At 36.5% G+C, this 20,533-nt stretch overlaps 1 protein-coding gene across 1 annotated transcript in view; it reads right to left on the reverse strand.

Annotated features, from left to right (window-relative positions):
• The window catches only part of ADAM32 (ADAM metallopeptidase domain 32), a 208,168-nt gene that overhangs the window by 50,179 nt on the left and 137,456 nt on the right, over nucleotides 1-20,533 (reverse strand). The window contains 3 exon segments of the mRNA XM_006878390.1: nucleotides 3,700-3,852; nucleotides 13,531-13,630; nucleotides 15,977-16,060. Of these exon segments, the coding sequence (XP_006878452.1) occupies nucleotides 3,700-3,852; nucleotides 13,531-13,630; nucleotides 15,977-16,060 (337 nt within the window).

A 20,533-nucleotide genomic window follows, 5' to 3' on the forward strand; every position in this document is an offset into this window, starting at 1 on the left:
GCCCAGGAGACATCAAGGCAAGTGGTTGGGTCCTCTCAGTGCAAACCACCTTGCGAGACTAAGACTCAATGGGAATACACGCTCTGATTGATGACCATGCTCATCACCAATAAGGGGAAGTGAGGGAAAAACAGCAATGAAGTGGTGAGCTAAGCCCTACAACGTTCAATAGACTCCTGTGAACCCGGGTGGAGACCTGGATGTCCAGCAGTGTGGCAACACCTGTGGACTCTTGGGCCCTGAGTCAGTGACATAGCCACAGAGGACTAGAGTGGAGAGTGAAGCATCCAGCTGATAAGAAGAGAGGGCATACGCACAAAACACCCATACATGCAGATAATACCCACTTGACCTGGCTTCAATGACTGGATGATCAGAGCTCAACCAGAGGAAGATAGAAAAGGGGAAGAAAAAAAAAAAAAAGATTAATCAGATACAATTTGATGAACTTGACCTACACCTATGGATGCAGTAGCTCAAAAGAGGAAACAAATCCTTACAGCAAGGATCACTCCCACCCTCTCCACATACAGAGTAGACAGGGATGGGCAACTTGGACATTAGCTACCCAAAATGGGTGGGGGTGGGGGGCTACAAAGGCAAGAAGTGACTGGCTTACAAGCTTTCAAGAGGGAACCTAGATCCAGAGGGCCTGGAGGAAGGTAGAATCTCCAGTGAGTAGTATGCAATCTGTCTGGGCGGGGCTGATGCAATGAAATGCAGATGGGTCTCTTGTGATATAATAGTGAATAACTGTTATCAGGACTGACTGTGAAGGTTGGAAATGTAAAGGTAGATAGATGTTTTATAGCAAGGAGGGGAGTGATTAACATTTCAGTCTAGGAGCGGAGATCCAAGGGACCATCAATGGAGAAGAGCAGAGAGCGAGATCTTACCCAGAGAAGCAGTGACGCCAGAGATGGAGATGATGATGTGGAGCGATGGAGCAGCTGGGGACTTTAGATCCAGAGAGGGAAAGGGACTGTGTACTGACAACCAGGGGGCAGGCTTGTAGTGTATACCCTTTGGTTGGTTGATGATGCATTGACGGGATTGTAACCATGGCAATTAAACGATATATGAGAGAATGAATGTAAAACTAATGTTCTCCCGTGTAAACTATCACATAATTCACAATAAAACATTTTAAAAAAATAAAATAAAATTTACAGTAAGCAGACGTACTGGATCAACCCTCTGCAACAAAGACATGAGAGGCCAAATGAAAACAAATACAGATAATGATACTGGAATCCTGAGCATCAGAGGATCAGACAGAGAGGTGGACTGAGTGCTGACTGGAGAGGAAGGTGAACAGGAATGAGAGATTAGAAGAACAGGTGGACTGTGGGTTGGCATGGCACTGAATAGGCATATTGAGCTTTTGCGAGGGGCTACTAGTATAGCAACCTGCAGACATAGAACTTAGCTGAAAATTGGTGGCAAGGGAGAAAGCAATTATTCCTGGTTGTTGTGCCATTCTAACACTGGAAGCATGGTCTGTCCTTGTCTTCACCAATTCAGTGGCCCGTGACACCCTCTCCTGCACATCACTTGCTCTGCCTGGCGTAGTGTACCTGGCATAGCATACTGCTTCTGCAGACATGTGATTCCACCCTGAACTACACTACACACAGAGAACTGTGTTCATACTTCCAATCTGTACCATACCCACCAGAAGACAGGTGGTGAGTGACAATATACCAATATACAACTATCAACTAAATATAAATGACATCATAATTTCTGGAAAACAAACAATTTCAGCTTACACAAAGTAACAACATAGAGTTCCTTAAACAAGTGACCAAAATACAGAGTCAGAAACTATAACACAGGAATAGTATCAGAACTACTTAATAAGGAATTTAAAATAATAGTACGTAGAAAACTTCAATGGATTGTGAGATAGATCAAGAAAAACACAGGGAAAACTCAGGAAACAAACTGAAAAAATAACTGAAAAATGGGAACCATATAAAAATAGCAATTAGAAAGCCAGACGACTAACACTAAGACTTCAGAAATACACTGAAAGGGCAAAGAAATAGAATTAATCAGTATAAAGCTGAATTACTAAACTTGCAGAAAAATCTCTCAATATATATTTACTAGAGAAATGTTCAGAAGAAAGAAAATCCAAAGAAAGCCTAAGATATATGTGGGACACTATCAAGAGGAATAACTTACATGTGATAGGAATTCCTGAACAGGAAGAGACCAAAAAAAAAAAAAAAAATCCAGAGAATATTGTCCAAGAATTGTTGAAAGAAAACTTCCCTAACATCATGAAAGAAAGATGTTCAACCAAATAATTGAATGAACTCCAAACAGGATAGACTCTGAAAGAAAAACACCAAGACATATTATAATTAAGCTTTTCAAAGCAATAACAAGAAAAGAATTCTGACAACAGCTCAGAAAAAAATGAAAAGTTACCTTCAAAGGAGAACTAGTAAGACTAAACTCTAGTTTCTCAGAAGAAACCTAATTTCTTAGCAAAAACCATGTAATTATATATATGAAATTCTGAAAGAAACCAAGAATCATATATACAGCAAAACTGTCCATCAAATACAATGACAAAATTAGGTCATTTTTATATTATTATTGTTGTTAAGTGTCGCTGAGTTGGTTCCGACTCATAGCAACCCTATATAGGGTTTCTGAGGAGCAGATGGTAAATTTGAACCAACTTTGCAGTTCAAATCAACCTTGTGGTCCAGTGCATTATCCATTGGATCACACCAGGACATATACATATACATACACACAAATATATACACACACACACTTGGAGTCCTGGTGTGGTCCAGTAGGATAAGTACTGGACCACAAGGTTGACAGTTCAAAGCCACCAGCCACTCTACAGAAACCCTATACAGAGTTGTTATATGTTGGAACCAACTCAATGTTGTTCATTACTTAACAACAACCACAACATACATATACTTCATTACTAATAAAATAGAAAACCACAAGAAAATTGATCATGGAAAAGAAAAACTACCACAACAAAATTAGAACTGGAAAAGGAAAATTAATTTATAGAGAAAATACAGAAATTTAAAAATATATACAAAACTGTATTACATATGGTACATGGACACAACCATATGCAGTTGACATATATATAATAAAAGACATACATTAACTGTTCGTGTAGTTGTTCTATGCAGAGATGGAGGCAAATAGTACTGGAAGGGGATTGCAACTGCAGGCGAGGACTTCAAAAACACTTCCATTATCTTTCTAGTTCTAAGAAAACTTCCATTATCTTTCTAATCTATTTTTTCATGAACAAACTCTTATATTCTGTATTTTATTAAAGAAAGGAGAAAAATGTTAGTATTTGGCTTGTGCCTATCAGTGGGCCCAAAAATCTGAATTTTGAAATAAATATATTTCCAGTGCTTTTCCTACAGATTACTCACAGATCACACATTTAAAAAAGTAGTTATAACATTGAAAAGCAATACAGATGGGTGCATTTAAGTTATTTTTCTCTCTCAGTGGTCAGGGCAGTGACTTCGATAAGTGATTTAAACTATACTCCCAAATTTTTGCATCTTTAAAATAAGAATATTACAACTATCTCACACAATTAAATAATATACCAATGTAGTGCTACTCATCATATGATAAGATTCAAAATGTTATTTAAGTAACTTTAAAACCCAAATTCAATTTACCCACTACTTAGTGATTCCTCTTCCTTGGTGAACCGATTTTTCAAACTTTTCCATTTCATAGCTAATATGGTTGCTATGACAAGAATGGGTAAAGAAATGTAGGCACCTAGAAGCCACCAGTTCTTTTCAGTTCTCCCAAAAGCTCTTTCCATTATTGCACCTAAAAATGAATATACATTAAATAGTCTTAAAAAATAAAAGTTACACTTTAAATTTGTAGCAAATTAAGTATAATGTTCTTAATTTTAGTTACTACGTGGGAAAACAATAGTAAAATCATAATATTTGAGACTATTCACCTAACCTCTCCCCTAAAAGCATGGAAACAAAGGTATAGATAAGTCATTTAATTTGCCCAGAGTACTCTATATTTTAAGGAGCTCTGGTAGCGTAGTGGTTACGAGTTAGGCTGCTAACCTCAAGGTCAGCAGTTGAAAACTACCAGCTGTTCTGTGAAAGAAAGATGAGGCTTTCTGCTTCCATAAAGATTTATAGCCTCAGAAACCCTATACAGGGTCGCTATGAGTCAGAACCAACTCCACAGCACCACCACCACTCTATATTTTGGAGTCTTGGTGTGATGCTATAGGATAAGCACTCAATTGCAAGGTCAGTTTGAACTGCACAAGTGGCAATTCAAACTAACCAGCTGCTCTTTGGAAACCCTATACAAGGTTGCTATGACTTGGAACCGACTGGACAACACTTAACAAGAATACTCTATAGTTTACAACAGACACAGCAAAAACTAACTATAATGCTGTAAATGAAGTAAAAAAAATTCAATGATACATAATCATGTAATATACAGGGTCGCTATGAGTTGAAGGGAGTCCTGGTATGGCACTGTGGGTTAATGTGCTAAACTGTAAAGTCAGTTTCAGTTGCAAGGTCAGTGGTTCAAGCTCACTAGTTGCTCCTTGTAAATTCTATATAAGGTCACTATGGTTTGAAACAGACTAAATGGCAGTTAACAACAACAAAATATGAGTGGAAACCAACTTGACAGCACTTAACAACAACAATTACAGGATTATAAAAATTTGCATTGTTACAAGGCACATTAACATTATCATAGAATTTCACTTTTTTTATATATATAGAAGAGGGAACAAAGGTTCATGGAATAGACAGGGCTGTAGGGGGAACAGTAACACTAGGGAGGTAGCACATCTTAGAATAATCAAATATCTGAGATCAAAAGGGCAGCATTTACCCAAGAACAAAGTTCAAAAGAGTCAGGAAAGAAGGAAGAGTGGAAGCAGGAAACACAGGGAGGAAGTGGTGTAAATAATTTTACATTGTGGGGATTGCAATCAATAACATGAAAAAAACGTGTACAGATTGTTGAATGGAAAACTAGTATGCTCTGTAAACCCTCTCCTAATGCACAACTGTTGTTGCTGTTTAGTGCCATCAAGTTGGCTCCAACTCTCAGTGAACCTACATAGGGCTTCCAAGGCTGTAAATCTGTGAGAGAAGAAGCCTCATCTCTCTCCTACTCTCTCCTAGAAATGACTGGTGGGGGCTCAAATCTCTGAATTTTTGGTTAGCAGTCCAGTGCCATTGCACTACTCCAATTCACAATAAAAAGTTATATATATATATATATATATAACTGGTGTGGCACTGTGCATCAGACTGAAAAGTCATTTGAACTGCAAGGTTGCTGGTTCAAGCTCACCAGCTGCTCCTTGGAAACCCTCACAGGGTTGCTATGGGTCAGAATCAACTCGATGGCACTTCACAACTATATATATATATTTAAATTCATGCATAAATTCTATTACCTTTTAATTCAACTTTTCCATAAACTTTTTTAAGTCCCTCATATATGCTGGCTAGTATTGGGTTGTGATATTCTTACATTGCAGTTGCTGTTAGGTACTATGGAGTTTGTTCCCACTCATATCGACCCTGTGCCCAACAGAATCACACACTGCTCGGTCCTATGTCATCCTCCCAATTGTTACATTTAAATCCACTGCTGCTGAGACTGTGCCAATCCACCTCATTTGTGGTCTTCCTCTCTTTCACTAATCCTCCACTTTACCAAGAATGATGTCCTCCCAGGGACTGGTCCTTCCTGATTACATGATCGAAGTATGAGAGATAAGCATTGTCATTCTGACTTCTAAGAAGCACTCTTCCAAGACAAAGATTTTCGTTCTTCTGGCAGTTGTTGTTGTTGTTGCTGCTGAGGCACTTCAACTCATAGAACCTGTACAGGGTGTCCAAGGAGCGACTTGTGAGTTTGAACTGTCAACCTTGTGGTTAGCAGTCTAGTGTACAGCATCATACTAGAACTTTTCCACACAGATCTGTTTGTTTTTCTGGCAGTCGATTCTAGTTTCAAAATTCTTCTCCAAAACCATAACTCAAATGCATCAATTATTCTATATCAGAGATCTATTTTTATACATGGAATGCATTGTAATGCATTTAAAAGGGTGTTGTTATTTTTTGTTAAGTGCCGTGGAGTGGGTTCCGACTCATAGTGACCCTGTACAGGGTTTCAGAGGCTGTAAATCTTTACGGGTGTAGAGAGCCTCATCTTTCTCCTGTGGAACAGCTGGTAGTTTCGAACTGCTGACCTTGCAGTTCACAGCCCAATTTGTAACCACTATGCTACCAGAGCCCCTTATTTTAAAAGGGTTGTTGTTGTTGTTGTTAAGTGTCGTTGAGTCGGTTCCTACCCATAGCGACCCTGTACAGGGGTTTCCGAGGGTGTAAATCTTTATGGAAGTAGAAAGCCTTATCTTTCTCCTGCGGAGCAGCTGGTAGTTTCAAACTGCTGACCTTAAGGTTTGCAGCCCGATTCGTAACCACTACGCTACCAGAGCTCCTTATTTTTAAAAGGTACTGGCATAAAAATCAAGGGGTCCTGGTGGCAGTGGTTAAAGCACTCAGCTGCAAAACAAAAAGTTATCAGTGTAAACTCACCAGTGGGAGAAAGATGTGAGTCAGCTTCCATAAAGATTTATAGACTTGGAAACACTATGGGGGAAGTTCTACTTTGCCTGAGTTGCTATGAGTTGCTATGAGTCAAAACTGACTTGGTGGCAGTGCATTTTGGTGTGGCATAAAAGTCAGGAGCCTTGATTCTAATGCTAACTATGCTGCTACTTGTTAACATTTGGGTTATTATTATTGTTCGGTGCCATGGAGTTGATTCTGACCCATAGCAACCCTATGCCTATGTTCAAGGAAGAAGTATGTACTGAAGGAAGACTGAATAAGTATGGTGAAAGAGTACAATCCTGGCACACACCTTTCCTGATTTTGAATCATTTAAATTTTTCAACATAGACCAAGGGGCAGTTCAAACAACTGCCCCTTGGTCTATGTACAAGTTCCTCATGAGCACAAGTAAGTGTTCCAGAACCTATTCTCTGCAATGTGGTCCATAGGTTGTCATGATCCACATAGTTGAAAGCCTTTGCATCTTTCTGGTACTCTCTGCTTTTAACCAAGAACCATCTGACATCAGCTATGACATAACTTCTTCCATGCCCTAGTCTGAATCCAGCTTGAACCTCTAGCAGTTCCCTGTCAATGTAATGTTGAAACCAATTTTTAATTATCTTTGAATAAAATTTCACTTGCATATCATACTGATGATATTGTCTGATGATTCCCCCATTCCTTCGGATCACCTCTCTTTGGATGGGGCACGAATATAGATCTCTGTTAATCAGTTGGCCAGGCAGCTGTCATCAAAATTTCTTAGTATAGTTGAGTGTCTCCAGTGCTGTCTCAGTTTGTTGAAGATTTCTATTTGCATTGCATCAATACCCAGAGCCTTGTTGTCAATGCTTTCAGTGCAGCTTGGACTCCTTCCTTGAACATACACTACCTATTAAAATGATTGAACATCATCCTTTTTTTTTTTTTTTTTTGTACAATGACTTTGTGCATTATTTCCATCTTTTTTTTTTTTATGCTTTCTACATCATTCATTATTTTTCTTAAAGAATCCTTCAGTATTTCAAGTCAAGGCTTGAATTTTTTCCTCAGTTCTTTAAACTTGAAAAATGCTGAGCGTGTTCTTCTCTTTAGGTTTTCTAACTCCAGATTTTGGCATATTCTATTATTATATATAAGGAGCTCTGGTAGTGTAGTGGTTACAAATTGGGCTACGAACAAGGTCAGCAGTTCAAAACTACCCAGCTGTTCCGCGGGAGAAAGATGAGGCTTTCTGCTCCCGTAAAGATTTACAGCCTCAGAAACCCTGTACAGGTTCGCTATGAGTCGGAACCGACTCCACGGCACATAACAACAACAACAACATAATTATATATAGTTGACTTTGTCTTCTCAAGCTGCACTTTGGAATTTTCTATTCAGCTCTTTTATCTCATTTCTTATATTTGCTTTAGTATCTCTACACTGTATTGCAAGTTTCAGTCTCTTTTGACATCCATTTTGGTGTGTTTTTTTCTGTCTTTCTTGAATTCTTAATGCTCTTCTGCTTTCTTCCTGTATAATGTTCTTGATGTCATCCCACAACTCTTATGGCCTTTGTTCTAATGCATCAATTCTACTCTTCAGATGATCTCTAAATTCAGGTGGGATCACGTTGAAGGTCATATTTTGGCTCTTGTAGACTTGTTTTAATATTCTTCAGCTTCAGCCTGCACTTGCATATGATGGTGTGTTCCACAGTATGTACCCAGCCTTGTTTTGGCTGATGGTATGGAGCTTTCCACCATTTTGTTTCACAGATTCAGTCAATTTTATTTCTGTACATTCCATCTGGTGAAGTCCATGTGTATAACCATCTTTTGTGTTGCTTAAAAGAGGTATTTTCACTGAAGAAGTCATTGATCTTGCAACATTCTATCATGCAATCTTCAGCATCATTTCTATCACCAAGGCCATGTTTTCCAACTATTGATCCTTCCTTTCTTCCCCAAATTTTGCATTCCAATCACCAGAAATTATCAATACATCTTGATTGCATGTTTTATCAATAACAGACTGAAGAATTTGGTAGAATTCTTCAGTTTCATCATCACTGGCTTTAGTAGTTGGTGAATAAATTTTAATAGTGGTATATATTGGTCTTCCTTGTAGGTGTATAGATATTGACTTATCACAGATAGCATTATACTTCAAGATAGATCTTGAAATGTTCTTTTTGATAATGAATATGATGCCAATCTCTTCAAATTGTCATTTCTATTACAGTAAGCCACATGACGACTATCAGATACAAAATGGCCAATACCAGTCCATTTCAACTAATATCTAGCATATCAATGCATATGCATTCTTCATTTTTGACACCTCCAATTTTCCTAGATTCATACTTCATAAATTCCATGTTCCAATTATTAATGGATGTTTGTAGCTCTTTCTTCTCAATTTGCGTTGGGCCCCATCAGGAAATAAAGGTCCTGAAAGCTTTGCTCCATTTGTGTCATCATGGTCAATTCTACTTTGAGGAGGCAGGTCTTTCCGAGTCGCATTTGCAATCTGAGGACTCATCTTCTGGCACTATATCTGACAATATTCTGGTGCTCATCATTAAGTTACAATATTCAATATTCTGGTACTATCTTACAATATTTAACTACTATTCATAACGTTTTCAGTGACTAAACATTAGGCAGTAGTCCTCGTCTCCTTCTTTCAAGTCTAGCTTAATTGGAAGTTCAGCTGAAATCTATCCACCACAGATGTGGCCCCACCAACATTTAAAATACTAGTATTTAGCATAGCTTCCAGCATCACAACAACAGGCAAGCCACCATTGTGCAACAAACTGACATACAAGTGGTAGAATATTTGTTTATATAGATCTAAAACATATCTTGAAGCCCCAAGAGTTAAGAAGGAAGGGACTTTGTTTGACTAACTGCATTTGACTGGTGCAAACAGTTATCCTGTGGGACTGGTAACCAGAAACTTGGATGTTGAGTCCATCCAGAAGTGCGCCAGAAAATTCTACTTTGAAAAATTAGACATTAAAGCCATACAGAGGATAGTTCTACTTTGACAAACTTGAGATCCCCATTAGTTATGATCAATTTGACAGTGCCTAGATAAACTATTAATATATGCACTAGATCAGGCACATATTAATAGGTCAGTGTGTTTGTCATACTATACTGGTCTCTATGTTGCTGTGATGCTGGAAGCTATTCCACCAGTATTTTAAAAACCAGCAGGGTCATTCATGGTGGACAGGTTACAGTGTAGCTTCCAGACTAAGACAGATTCAGAAAAATAGGAGAACAACTCCTAAAGGGATTGTTGTTGTTTTTGATAAGTGCCATCGACTTAATCAATGCAAACCCATAACGATCCTGTATAGGGTTTCCGAGGAGCAGCTGACAAGCTTCAACCACTGACCCTGAAGTTCAAACCGACTTTGCAGTCTAGCTCATTAGCTCACACCAGGACTAAAGGGATAACCCGTGAAAACTTTATGAATAGCAGCATTGTCTGATATAGTGCTGAAAAATGAGCCCCTCAGATTGGAATGCCTCAAAATATGACTGAGAAGAGCTATGTCCTCAACATATAGTTGACTTTCATGATGTGGCTGGAACAAAGCTTTGAGACCTTCATTTGCTACAGTGGCACAACTCAAAATGTGAAGAAACAGCTGCAAACTTCCATTAATCAATCATCAGAATGGGAATGTAAAAGGTATGAATCTAGAAACCTTGGAAGTCATCAATAATGAAATGAAGTGCATAAAGATCAATATCTTAGGCATTTGTTAGCTGAAATGGACCGAGCTAAACTTGACTGTTTTGAGTCTGACAATCATAGATTTACTATGCCTAGAATGACAAACTGAAGAATAATGGCATTGCATTCATCATCCAAAAGAAAATTTCAAGATTATGACAGGATATCCTTACACCTACAAAGACCAGTTAATAACACTATTATTCAAATGTATGTAGCAACCACTAAAGCCAATAATGAAGAAAATGAAAATTTTACTAACTTATTCAATCTAAAATTGATCAAACATGTAATCAAGATGCATGGATCACTACTGGTAGCTAAAGATTATGGCTGTGGTGATAGAAATGATGCTGGAGATCACATGATATAATTTTGTAAAACCAGAAACTTATTAATTACAAGTAACTTTTATCAAAAGCATCAATACCAGAAGAGCCCTAATATGGTGCTGTAGGATAAGTACCGGACTGGTGACCACAGAATCAATAGTTCAAACCCATTAGACACTCTCAGGAACCCAATGCTAGGTTGCTATAACTCAGAATCAACTTCATGGCACACCACAACATGTAGACCACACCAGATGGAACACACAGTAATCAAATTGACTACATCTATGAGAAAAAAAATGGAGAAATTCAATATCATCACCTGAAATAAGGCCACAAGTCAACTGTATCAAGTGCTCATATTCATACTCAGACTTAAGATGAAGGAAATTCCAAAGTCCATGAGAGCCAAAATATGACCTTGAAAATATACCTCTTGAATCTTGAGATCATCTCAAGAACAGACTTGATGCATTAAACACAAATGACTGAAGACTTGAGGAACTGTGGGATGACATCAAAAAAATCATACATGAAGATATATCAAATGGTCATTAAAATGGAAGAAATAAAAGACCAAAGTGGATGTCAGAAGCAACTCTGAAACTTTCTTTTGAATGTAGAGAAGCTAAAGTAACTGAGAGAAATAATGAAGAAAATGAGCTGAACAAAAAATTTCAAAGGGCAGGTTGGGAAGACAAAGTATTATAATGAAACGTGCAAAGACCTGGAGTCAGAAAACCAAAAGGGAAGAATATGCTAAACATTTTATTAAGCTGAAAGAACTGGAGAAGAAATTTAAGGGTCAGCTTTTAGTATGAAGGGTTCTATAAACAAAATATTGAATGACTTAGAATGCATCAAAAGAAGATGGAAAGAGTAAACAGAGTCACTGTACCAAAAATAATTGGTCGATGTTCGACCATTTCAAGAAGTGCTATATGATCAAGAATCGACAGTACTGAAGGAAGAAGTTCAAGCTACACTGAAAGCATTGGTGAAAAACAAGTCCCCAAGAATTGCAAGAATACAAATTTAAATGTTTCCAAAACTTAATGCAGCATTGGAGGTGCTCACTAGACTATGCCAAGAAATTTGAAAGACAGCTACATGGTCAACTGATTGTTAAGAGATTCATACTTGTGCCCATTCTAAAGAAAGGTGACCCAACAGAATACATAAATTACTGAACAAAATAATTAATATCACATTCTAGCAAAATGTTGCTGGAGATAATTAAAAACAATTGCAACAGTACATCAACTAGGAGCTGCCAGAAATTCAAGTCAGATTCAGAAGAGGATGTGTGGAATGAGGGATATCATTGCTGATATCAAATCAATCTTGGCTGAAAGCAAAGAATATCAGAAAGATATTTACTTGATTTACTGACTAGGCAAAGCCATAGTTGTGTTGATCATAAAAAATTGTGGATACATTGAGAATGGGTATTCCAGAACACTTCACATGCTCACGAGTAACCCATACATAGATCAAGAAGCAGCCATTCAAACAGAACAAGGTGATACTGAACAGTTTAAAATCAGAAAAAGTGTATGCCAGGGTTGTATGCTTTCACCGTACTTATTCAATCTTATGCTGAGCAAATAATCCAAAAAGCTGTATTAAATGTGGAAGAATGTGGCATCAGGATTGAAGGAAGACTAGCAATCTGACATAAAGATGGCACAAACTTGCTTGCTGTAAATGAAGAGAATTTGAAGTGGTTAGCAATGAAGATCAAAGAATACAGACTTTGGTAGCAGCAGAGATGTCTGTTTGATGACTAAGCTACACCTGAATTAAGCCATGGTATTTTCAATCACCCCATATGTATATGAAAGCTAGACAACGTATAAGGAAAACCATAGAAGAATCAATACATTAGAACTATGGTATTGGCAAAAGATTATTGAAAGTACCATGGACTGCTTGAAGAACTAATAAATCTGTCTTGGAAGAACTACAGCCAGAATGCAACTTGGAAGTAAGGATGGTGAGAGTCTGTCTTTTGCACTTTGGGCATGATGTTAGGAGTGACCAGACCCTACAGAAGGACATCATGCTTGGTAAAGTGAAGGGTCAGAAAAAAAGAGGAAGACTTCCAAGGAGACAGATTGACACAGTGGTTCCAACAATGGTCTCAAACATGACAACAATTGTGAGGATGGTGAAGGGGCAGGCAGTGTTTGTTGTTGTTGTTGTTGTGAAAAGGGTCACTATGAGTCAGAACCAACTCAATGGCACCTAACAGGAACAAGAAACAATCCGTGCGTGAATGTCAGGACCTAAACTCATCGTGAACACACAGAATATGTTGCCTGCATCCTTTTTGTCATCTGCTTAGCAGCAAATTATATTGATTTTTCTCATTTAAACTGTAAACTCCTTCAGAGTAAAAAGCTTGTCTTCTATTTTCTTTGTGTTTTCTTGCATCAGAAACTTAGTTACAAGTCTAGACACCAGGTAGACGCTCAGTACATTTTTATGTAGAACAGAGGTCACAGGATTAGTCAAAACAGGGAGAAAAGGTAGGAAAATACATTAAAAGAGAAAATAACTGATATCAGAAATGAGAAATTATAAAAAGTACTCTTACGTTCAATCACATCTGAGTAGTTAGAGTGGAAAAGGAAACAAGATAAAACAATATATTCAGTTTCCATTCTTTGAGAGACAGCTGATTACCTTTTAATTGCAAATATCAGTCTCTTTTGAAGCAGAAAAAAATTTCAGTTTCTTTTAGTAAAGATAAGCAACTTGAGAAGTTTATTAAGTGGACACAAAAAGAAATGCAAACTTGCCCTGTTTCCCAGGCAACCAAGCAGATCCTCTGGAACGTGTTAGGCAATCTGGAGGATTGAAGCCCTCAAAACAATGGCACTTCTGTTGGGAATTGCACACCTAGGGTAAGTTTTTAAAAGTTCAATGATCATTTAAAACATTTTTTTCACAGAAAGTCAAACTATCAAAGGAAAGCAAACTTACTTTTACAAACTTACCTATTTTAAATTTGCTTACGTTACTTACTTGGAAGGTAAACCTACAAATCAAATGTTTGGTTTCTTAGGCTAAAAAAGGAAAAGAAACAACAACAACAACATCTAAACCTAAGCTGTACAGTAAGGCTCACAACGTTTGCATCAAGAAAATTTAACACCTTCGGGTATTTACTTACAAATTTAGTGTGCAATTTCCAAAACATATTCTTAAATTCTAATGAAAAAGAATGAGCCCCTTCCAGTAGTGTGCTGGAGTCAGCCAGCACTCATTTATGGAGTGACTCGTGCACATCTCTTACCATTTCTACAGTCTGTGACACCAGGTTGGCAGTTTGGGGTATCTATATAAATTAAGACTTCATTCTCCTCCATGTTACTGTATGTGTAAATGAGCATATGCATTTACACATACAGCAACATGCATTTTATCCCTAAATATATCACAGAAGTGATGTCCTTCTCAGGAGCCACAGGATGCCATGTGTCCAAACATGTTTTGTAACTTTGGAGTACTTGGTTAAGGTGTTGTCTTCCAAGTTTTTTTCCAATGTAAATAATCAGTTTGTGGGGAGATACTTCTGAGATTATGAAAATATCTTGGTCCTTTGAAAACTTTTACCCACTAGTTTAAGCATTTACTGCTAATCATTTAACACTATCATTCCTTCAATATTAGTATTATAATTAAATGCTCCCCTTACTTCCTATTTATTATTGTCAGAAATATAGCAACTAATAGTGCCACAAATACTATTTATTACTTTTATTTATATATTAATATATTTATTATTTATTAAAATAAAATATTGCATATTTTATTTCATTCAATCTAACACAAACCAAACACATTAATATTATTATTTATGCTGATACCTAAATTGGACAAATTTTGATTGTCAAATGTGAAGAATATAATATAGTAAGCATGTAATATATCTATACATGATTAAATGAACTCAGAATAAACAAAGGAGTAAATAAAATAAATATGGTGGATTGTTAGCATGAGCTGGGGGCATGTGAGGCTAATGTAGGGTAAACTAAAGTGAAAGGAAAGCTGAAATACAAGAAGACGGTATCCAAAAGATGTATAATGTGCTAACTTTGGTGTCATTATGTAGATAATCATCTTGTTGTTGTTGTTAAGTGCTATCAAGTTGGTTCCAACTAATAGCAACCCAGTGTAGGGACTCAAATTCTGCTCCTTTTAAATTTGAGTTGACAAAAAGAAGTCTGAAGAGGCAATTTTAAGGATGTAGGGTGGATGGGGCAAAGTTTCCCAAAGAAATTATCACAGGACAGCCCTGGGTATCCTTGAAGAATGAACAGGCAGATTGTCATATATGAACTGAAACCTAGTAGCAATGATTTTTTAATTACCCTCCTGATGTGTATGTGTGTGTGTATTCTACATATATACACACACTGAAAAACATTTCAAGAGTTAAACTAACAATAAGCAAATAGGTAGGTGTTTGGTTGATGACATAGTAATGTAAAGTCAATCATTTTATACCAAGCTAACCTTATCCATTTATTTACTCCTTTGGAAGTTTTCAATTTGTGACCACTCAAAGCAAGTTTGACAGATTTTTTTTTTTTTTTTTTGATGCTTTATACTTGTATTTGAATGAAACAACTTTGACTCACTGATTATATACCACAATCTTTACTTTTTCTTTTCTCATTCTACTCTTCAAAATCTTATATAATTTTGGTTTTAAATCACTGTATGAAAGGCAATGTATATAAAGCTAATTTGAAGAATTTTCTGAAGTTTTAAAGTCTAATTTTCATTTTGTCTTCACAAAAACATTTAAATGAATTTTCACTTTCTCTCACCCCAGTTCTCAAGCAGTAGCAGCAGAAACCCCCAAAACTTGTTTAATTCATTATAAAAAGTACAAAAGAATGCCAGCCACTTTTCATGAATCCATGTGTTATCAGGCACAAGCATTGTACCATAAATTTCTTTGAGAAAAGGTTAATGTATCTACTGGAAAATTTAATACCTTCTGAAAAGTATCCACCTATAACAGTATACAGTTTAGAACATCAGCATTTTAATTGTAATCAAATTATTCTCTAAAACTAATTATGGCTACTATATTAAGCAACCCAATTCAGCTCCAACTAGACCTGGCTTGTAATTAGAACTCAATAAGTGTTGAATAAATTAATGAATGGTGTAGCTAGTGTCCAAGATACAAGTGATTAGTGAAAACATGTAAATCATGTACTTTCTTACTCCATTTCCATTGCATTTTTGTGAACAAGTTTTTGATTCATTCTCAAGTATTCTCGACTCTACACAGTGACCATTGACACAAACCTAAAGAAAAACACATACAAAAAAACTCTGTCAGAGTTGTTCCAGCCATGACTATAATCAGTAATTGTATCACAAAATCATAACCAAAGAATCACTTTTTATTATAATCACTGAAACTAACAAAACTATTTCTGAGAGCACTGTTAAAAGAACACCTTGTATTTACTATATATATATATATATATATATCATCAAAATTTTGTATAACAGAGAAAATCAAGTCTATAAAACACAGTATATATTATGTTTTCCTGAAATATGAGCTATTATAAAAGTAATGGAAACTTTTATTCAAATATACTGGTGATATATACTATTCTATTATGAAATATACTAAAAATCTCAATGTAATTTTTTAAATTATAGTAATAAAAGGACTAAGGATATGTTCACAACACCATTATTTATAATAATCTCAATTTTGCTTATTTGAAGTTTTCTTATACAAGCAAAATAATAACTTTTCTACAACATTTGAGATTTGTTGTGAGGATAAATGAGATAATAGATTTATGAGAATTATATTCTTTCAGATCACAAAGAACAACACAATACTCTCCAAAGAAATTACCTTACAAACCCTTTGTAGATTCAAACAATCCAGCCCTTTTAAACCTTTTATTTGTTGAGTTTTCTCATTGGTTCATGGTCATGACGATATGTCTAATAATACCTTTTGGGATGTAGTATCTATTGGCTACCTGCCTCAAATAAAACTGAGATAGAGTTCTATTTCTAAGTAAAGGATACCTGGTGGTACAGTGGTTAAGTTGCTAACCAAGAGGTCCAGCATTTATCAGTCACTCCACAAGAAAAAGATGTAACCCTTTGCGTCCATGAAGATTGATATCCGTGGAAACCCTGTGAGGCGATTATACTCTCTCCTACAAAGATGCTATGAGTTGGAATCCACTTGATAGTAACATATTTGATTTATAAAAGTATAATAACTTACAGAAATAAAATTTTGAAGAATGATTCAGCATAATTTATATTTGAATCAATAACAACTATCTAGTAAAATTTACTTTCACACATATCTCTGAGAAGAAAAGCCTATGTTACTCATACTATATTGCTCACTAAGCAATATCAAACTATCTATTGGCTATTTTTTGTTTTGTTTTGATTCCATGGTGTAAGAGATCTGCTGAACTATACGCCTTCCAAGAGGCATTTATGACATGTAGACATGAAGAGGAAACTATTATTAATGAGCTTATTACATATATTATATCAGTACCTTCATTAAAATTTATGAAACCACCAGATTAAAACTATAAAACCAAACAAAAGTTAGGTATCATTGAATCAATATTAAATCATGGCAATCTGATGCATACAGAGTAGATCTTTCTTCTGAGTTGCCTCCGGTGGTTTCCAAATGCCAACTATTCAGTTATTAGCAGTCCAACGCTTATCTATTTGTACCACCCAGGAAGTACCTAATCAGATATACATATATGTGTGTGTGTCTATATGTTGTTGTTGTTGTTAGGTGCCAACAAGTCAGTAGTGACTCATAGAAACCCTATGCACAACAGAACAAAACACTGCCTGGTCCTGGGCCAACCTCACAAACATTGCTACGCTTGAGCCCACTGATGCTCCCACTTTGCCAATCCATCTCGCTGGGGGTCTTCCTCTTTTTCTCTGACCCTCCACCTTACCTAACATGATATCCTTCTCCAATGACTGGTCCCTCCTGATATGTCCAAAGTATGAGAGACAGAGTGCAGCCATCCTGGCTTCCAAGGAGTGAGTATTCTGGCTGTATTTCTTCCAACATAGATTGGTTTGTTATTTTGGTAATATTTTTAATATTCTCCTCCAACACTTTAACTCAAATGCATCAACTCTTGTACTGTCTTACTTATTCACTGTCCAACTTTCATATGCCTAGGAGGTTATTGAAAATACCATGGCTTGGGTAAGGTATGCCTAAGTCCTCAAACTGACATCTTTGCTCTTAAACACTTTAAAGAGGTCTTGTGCAGCAGATTTGCCTAATGCAACATGTCATTTGGTTTCTTGACTACTGCTCCCATGTGTGTTGATGGTTGACTGAACAAAATTAAGTCTTTGACAATGTCAATCTTTTCTCTACTTATGTGGATGTTGTTTACTGGTAACAATTGTGAGGATTTTTTTCTCTCTCTCTTTACATTGAGGTGCAACCAATACCGAAAACTGTGGTGTTCATTCTTCATCAGTAAGTATTTAAAGTCCTCTTCGCTTTCAGCAAGCAAGGTTGTATCATATGCATATCACAGGTTGTTAATTAGTCTTTCTTCAATCCTGATGCCACATTCTTCTTCATATAATCCAGCTTCTCAAATTATTTGCTCCGTATACAGATTGACCAAGTATGATGAAAGCATACAACCCTGGAATATGCCTTTCCTAATTTTAAACTATCCAGGATTCCCTTGGTCTATTCAAGCAATTGACTCTTGGTCTATGTATAGGTTCCTCATGAGCACAACTAAGTGTTCTGAAATACTCATTCCCTGCAATGTTGTCCATAGGTTGTCATGATCCATACAACTGAAAGCCTATGCCTTGTCAATAAAGCACAGGGAAATATCTTTCTGGTATTTATTGCTTTCAGCAAAAATCTATATGACATCAGCAAGGATATTCCTCATTCCAAGTCCTCTTCTGAATCCAGCTTGAATATTTAGACATTGTCTGTCAATGTATGGTAGCAGCATTTATAAATTATCTTTAGCAAAACTTTACTTGCATGTGATATCAATGAAATTGTCTAATGACTTCCACATTCCAGTGAGTCATGTCTCTTTGAAATGGGTATCTTCCAGTCACTTGACCTGGTAGCTATCTTCTAAATTTCTTGGCATAGATGAGAGAGTGCCTCCAGTACTACATCAGTTTGTTGAAATTTTTCTATTTGTATTACATTAGTTCCTGGAGACTTGTTCTTTGCCAATGCCTTCAATGTACCTTGGACGTCTTTCTTCAGTATCATTAGCTATTGATCATATGCTTCATATGCTACTCTCTTGAGATGGTTGAACATTGACCCTTTTCTTTTTTTTTTACAGACTCTGGGTATATCTTCCATCTTATGCCAATGCTTTCTGCATCATTCAATATTTTTGCCCAAGAATCCTTCAATATTGCTAGTCAAGGTTAGAATTGTTTCTTCAGTTTCCTCAGCTTGAGAAATGCTGAGCACGTTCTTCCCTTTTGCTTTTCTAACTCCAGGTTTTTGCACATTTCTTTATAATACTTGAATTTGTCTTTTGGAGCTATCCTTTGATATTTTCTACTCAGCTCTTTTACCTATTTATTTCTTTCATTTGTTTTAGCATCTCTATGTTTGAGAGCAAGTTTCAGAGTCACTTCTGACATTCATTTTGGTCTTCTCCTCCTTTATTTGTTTTCTTAGTGACCTTTTGTTTTCTTCCTGTATGATGCTCTTGATGTCATCCCACAACTCTTCTGGTCTTTGTTCTTTAGTGACTAATGCATCAAATCTTCAGATTATCTCTAAATTCAGGTGGGATTTGTTCAAGGTCATATTTTGGCTCTCATGAATTTGTTTTCATTTTCTTCATCTTCAGCCTTAACCTGCATATAAGAAATTGATCATTTGTTCCACAGTCTGCTGCTGGCCTTGTTTTGGCTGATAATATGGAACTTTTCCACTGTCTCTTTTCACAAATGTAGTATATTTGATTTCTGTGCATTCCATCTACTGAGGTCCATGTGTATAGTCATATTTTATGTTATTTAAAAAAATTATCTTCAATGAAAAGTTATTGGTCTTACAAAATTCTATCATCCAGCATCGTTTCTATCACTAAGGCCATATTAGCCAACTACTGAATCTTCTTTGTTTCCAACCTTTGCATTCCAATTACCAGTAATCATCAATACATCTGGATTGTATGTTTGATCAGTTTCAGACTAAAGAATTTGGTAGAATTCTTCAATGTCATCATCACTGGCTTTAGTGATCGGTGCATAAATTTGAATATTAGTGGTATTAACTTGTCTTTCTTGTTGTTGTTGTTGTTGTTGAGTGCCGTCAAGTCGGGTCCGACCCATAGCGACCCTGTACAGGGTTTCCGAGGGTGTAAATCTTTACAGGAGTAGAAAGCCTCATCTTTCTCCTGCGAAGCGGCTGGTAGTTTCGAACCGCTGACCTTAAGGTTCGCAGCCCAATTCGTAACCACTACGCTACCAGTAGGCATATGGATATTAGTCTATCAGAGACAATGTTGTACTTCAAGACAGATCTTGATATGTTCTCCCTGTTGAAGAATGTGACACCACTGCTCTTCAGTTTGCCATTCCCAGCAGAGTAAATCATGTGACTGTTGGATTCAAAATCACCAGTCCATTTCAGCTCCTAATGCCTAGGATATCGATGTTTATATATTCCATTACATTTTTTACTATTTCCAATTTTCACAGATTCTTAATTAGAACATTCCATGTTCCAAT

This window comes from Chrysochloris asiatica, unplaced genomic scaffold, assembly GCF_000296735.1.
Source record: "Chrysochloris asiatica unplaced genomic scaffold, ChrAsi1.0 scaffold00035, whole genome shotgun sequence".
Lineage (NCBI taxonomy): Eukaryota > Metazoa > Chordata > Mammalia > Afrosoricida > Chrysochloridae > Chrysochloris > Chrysochloris asiatica.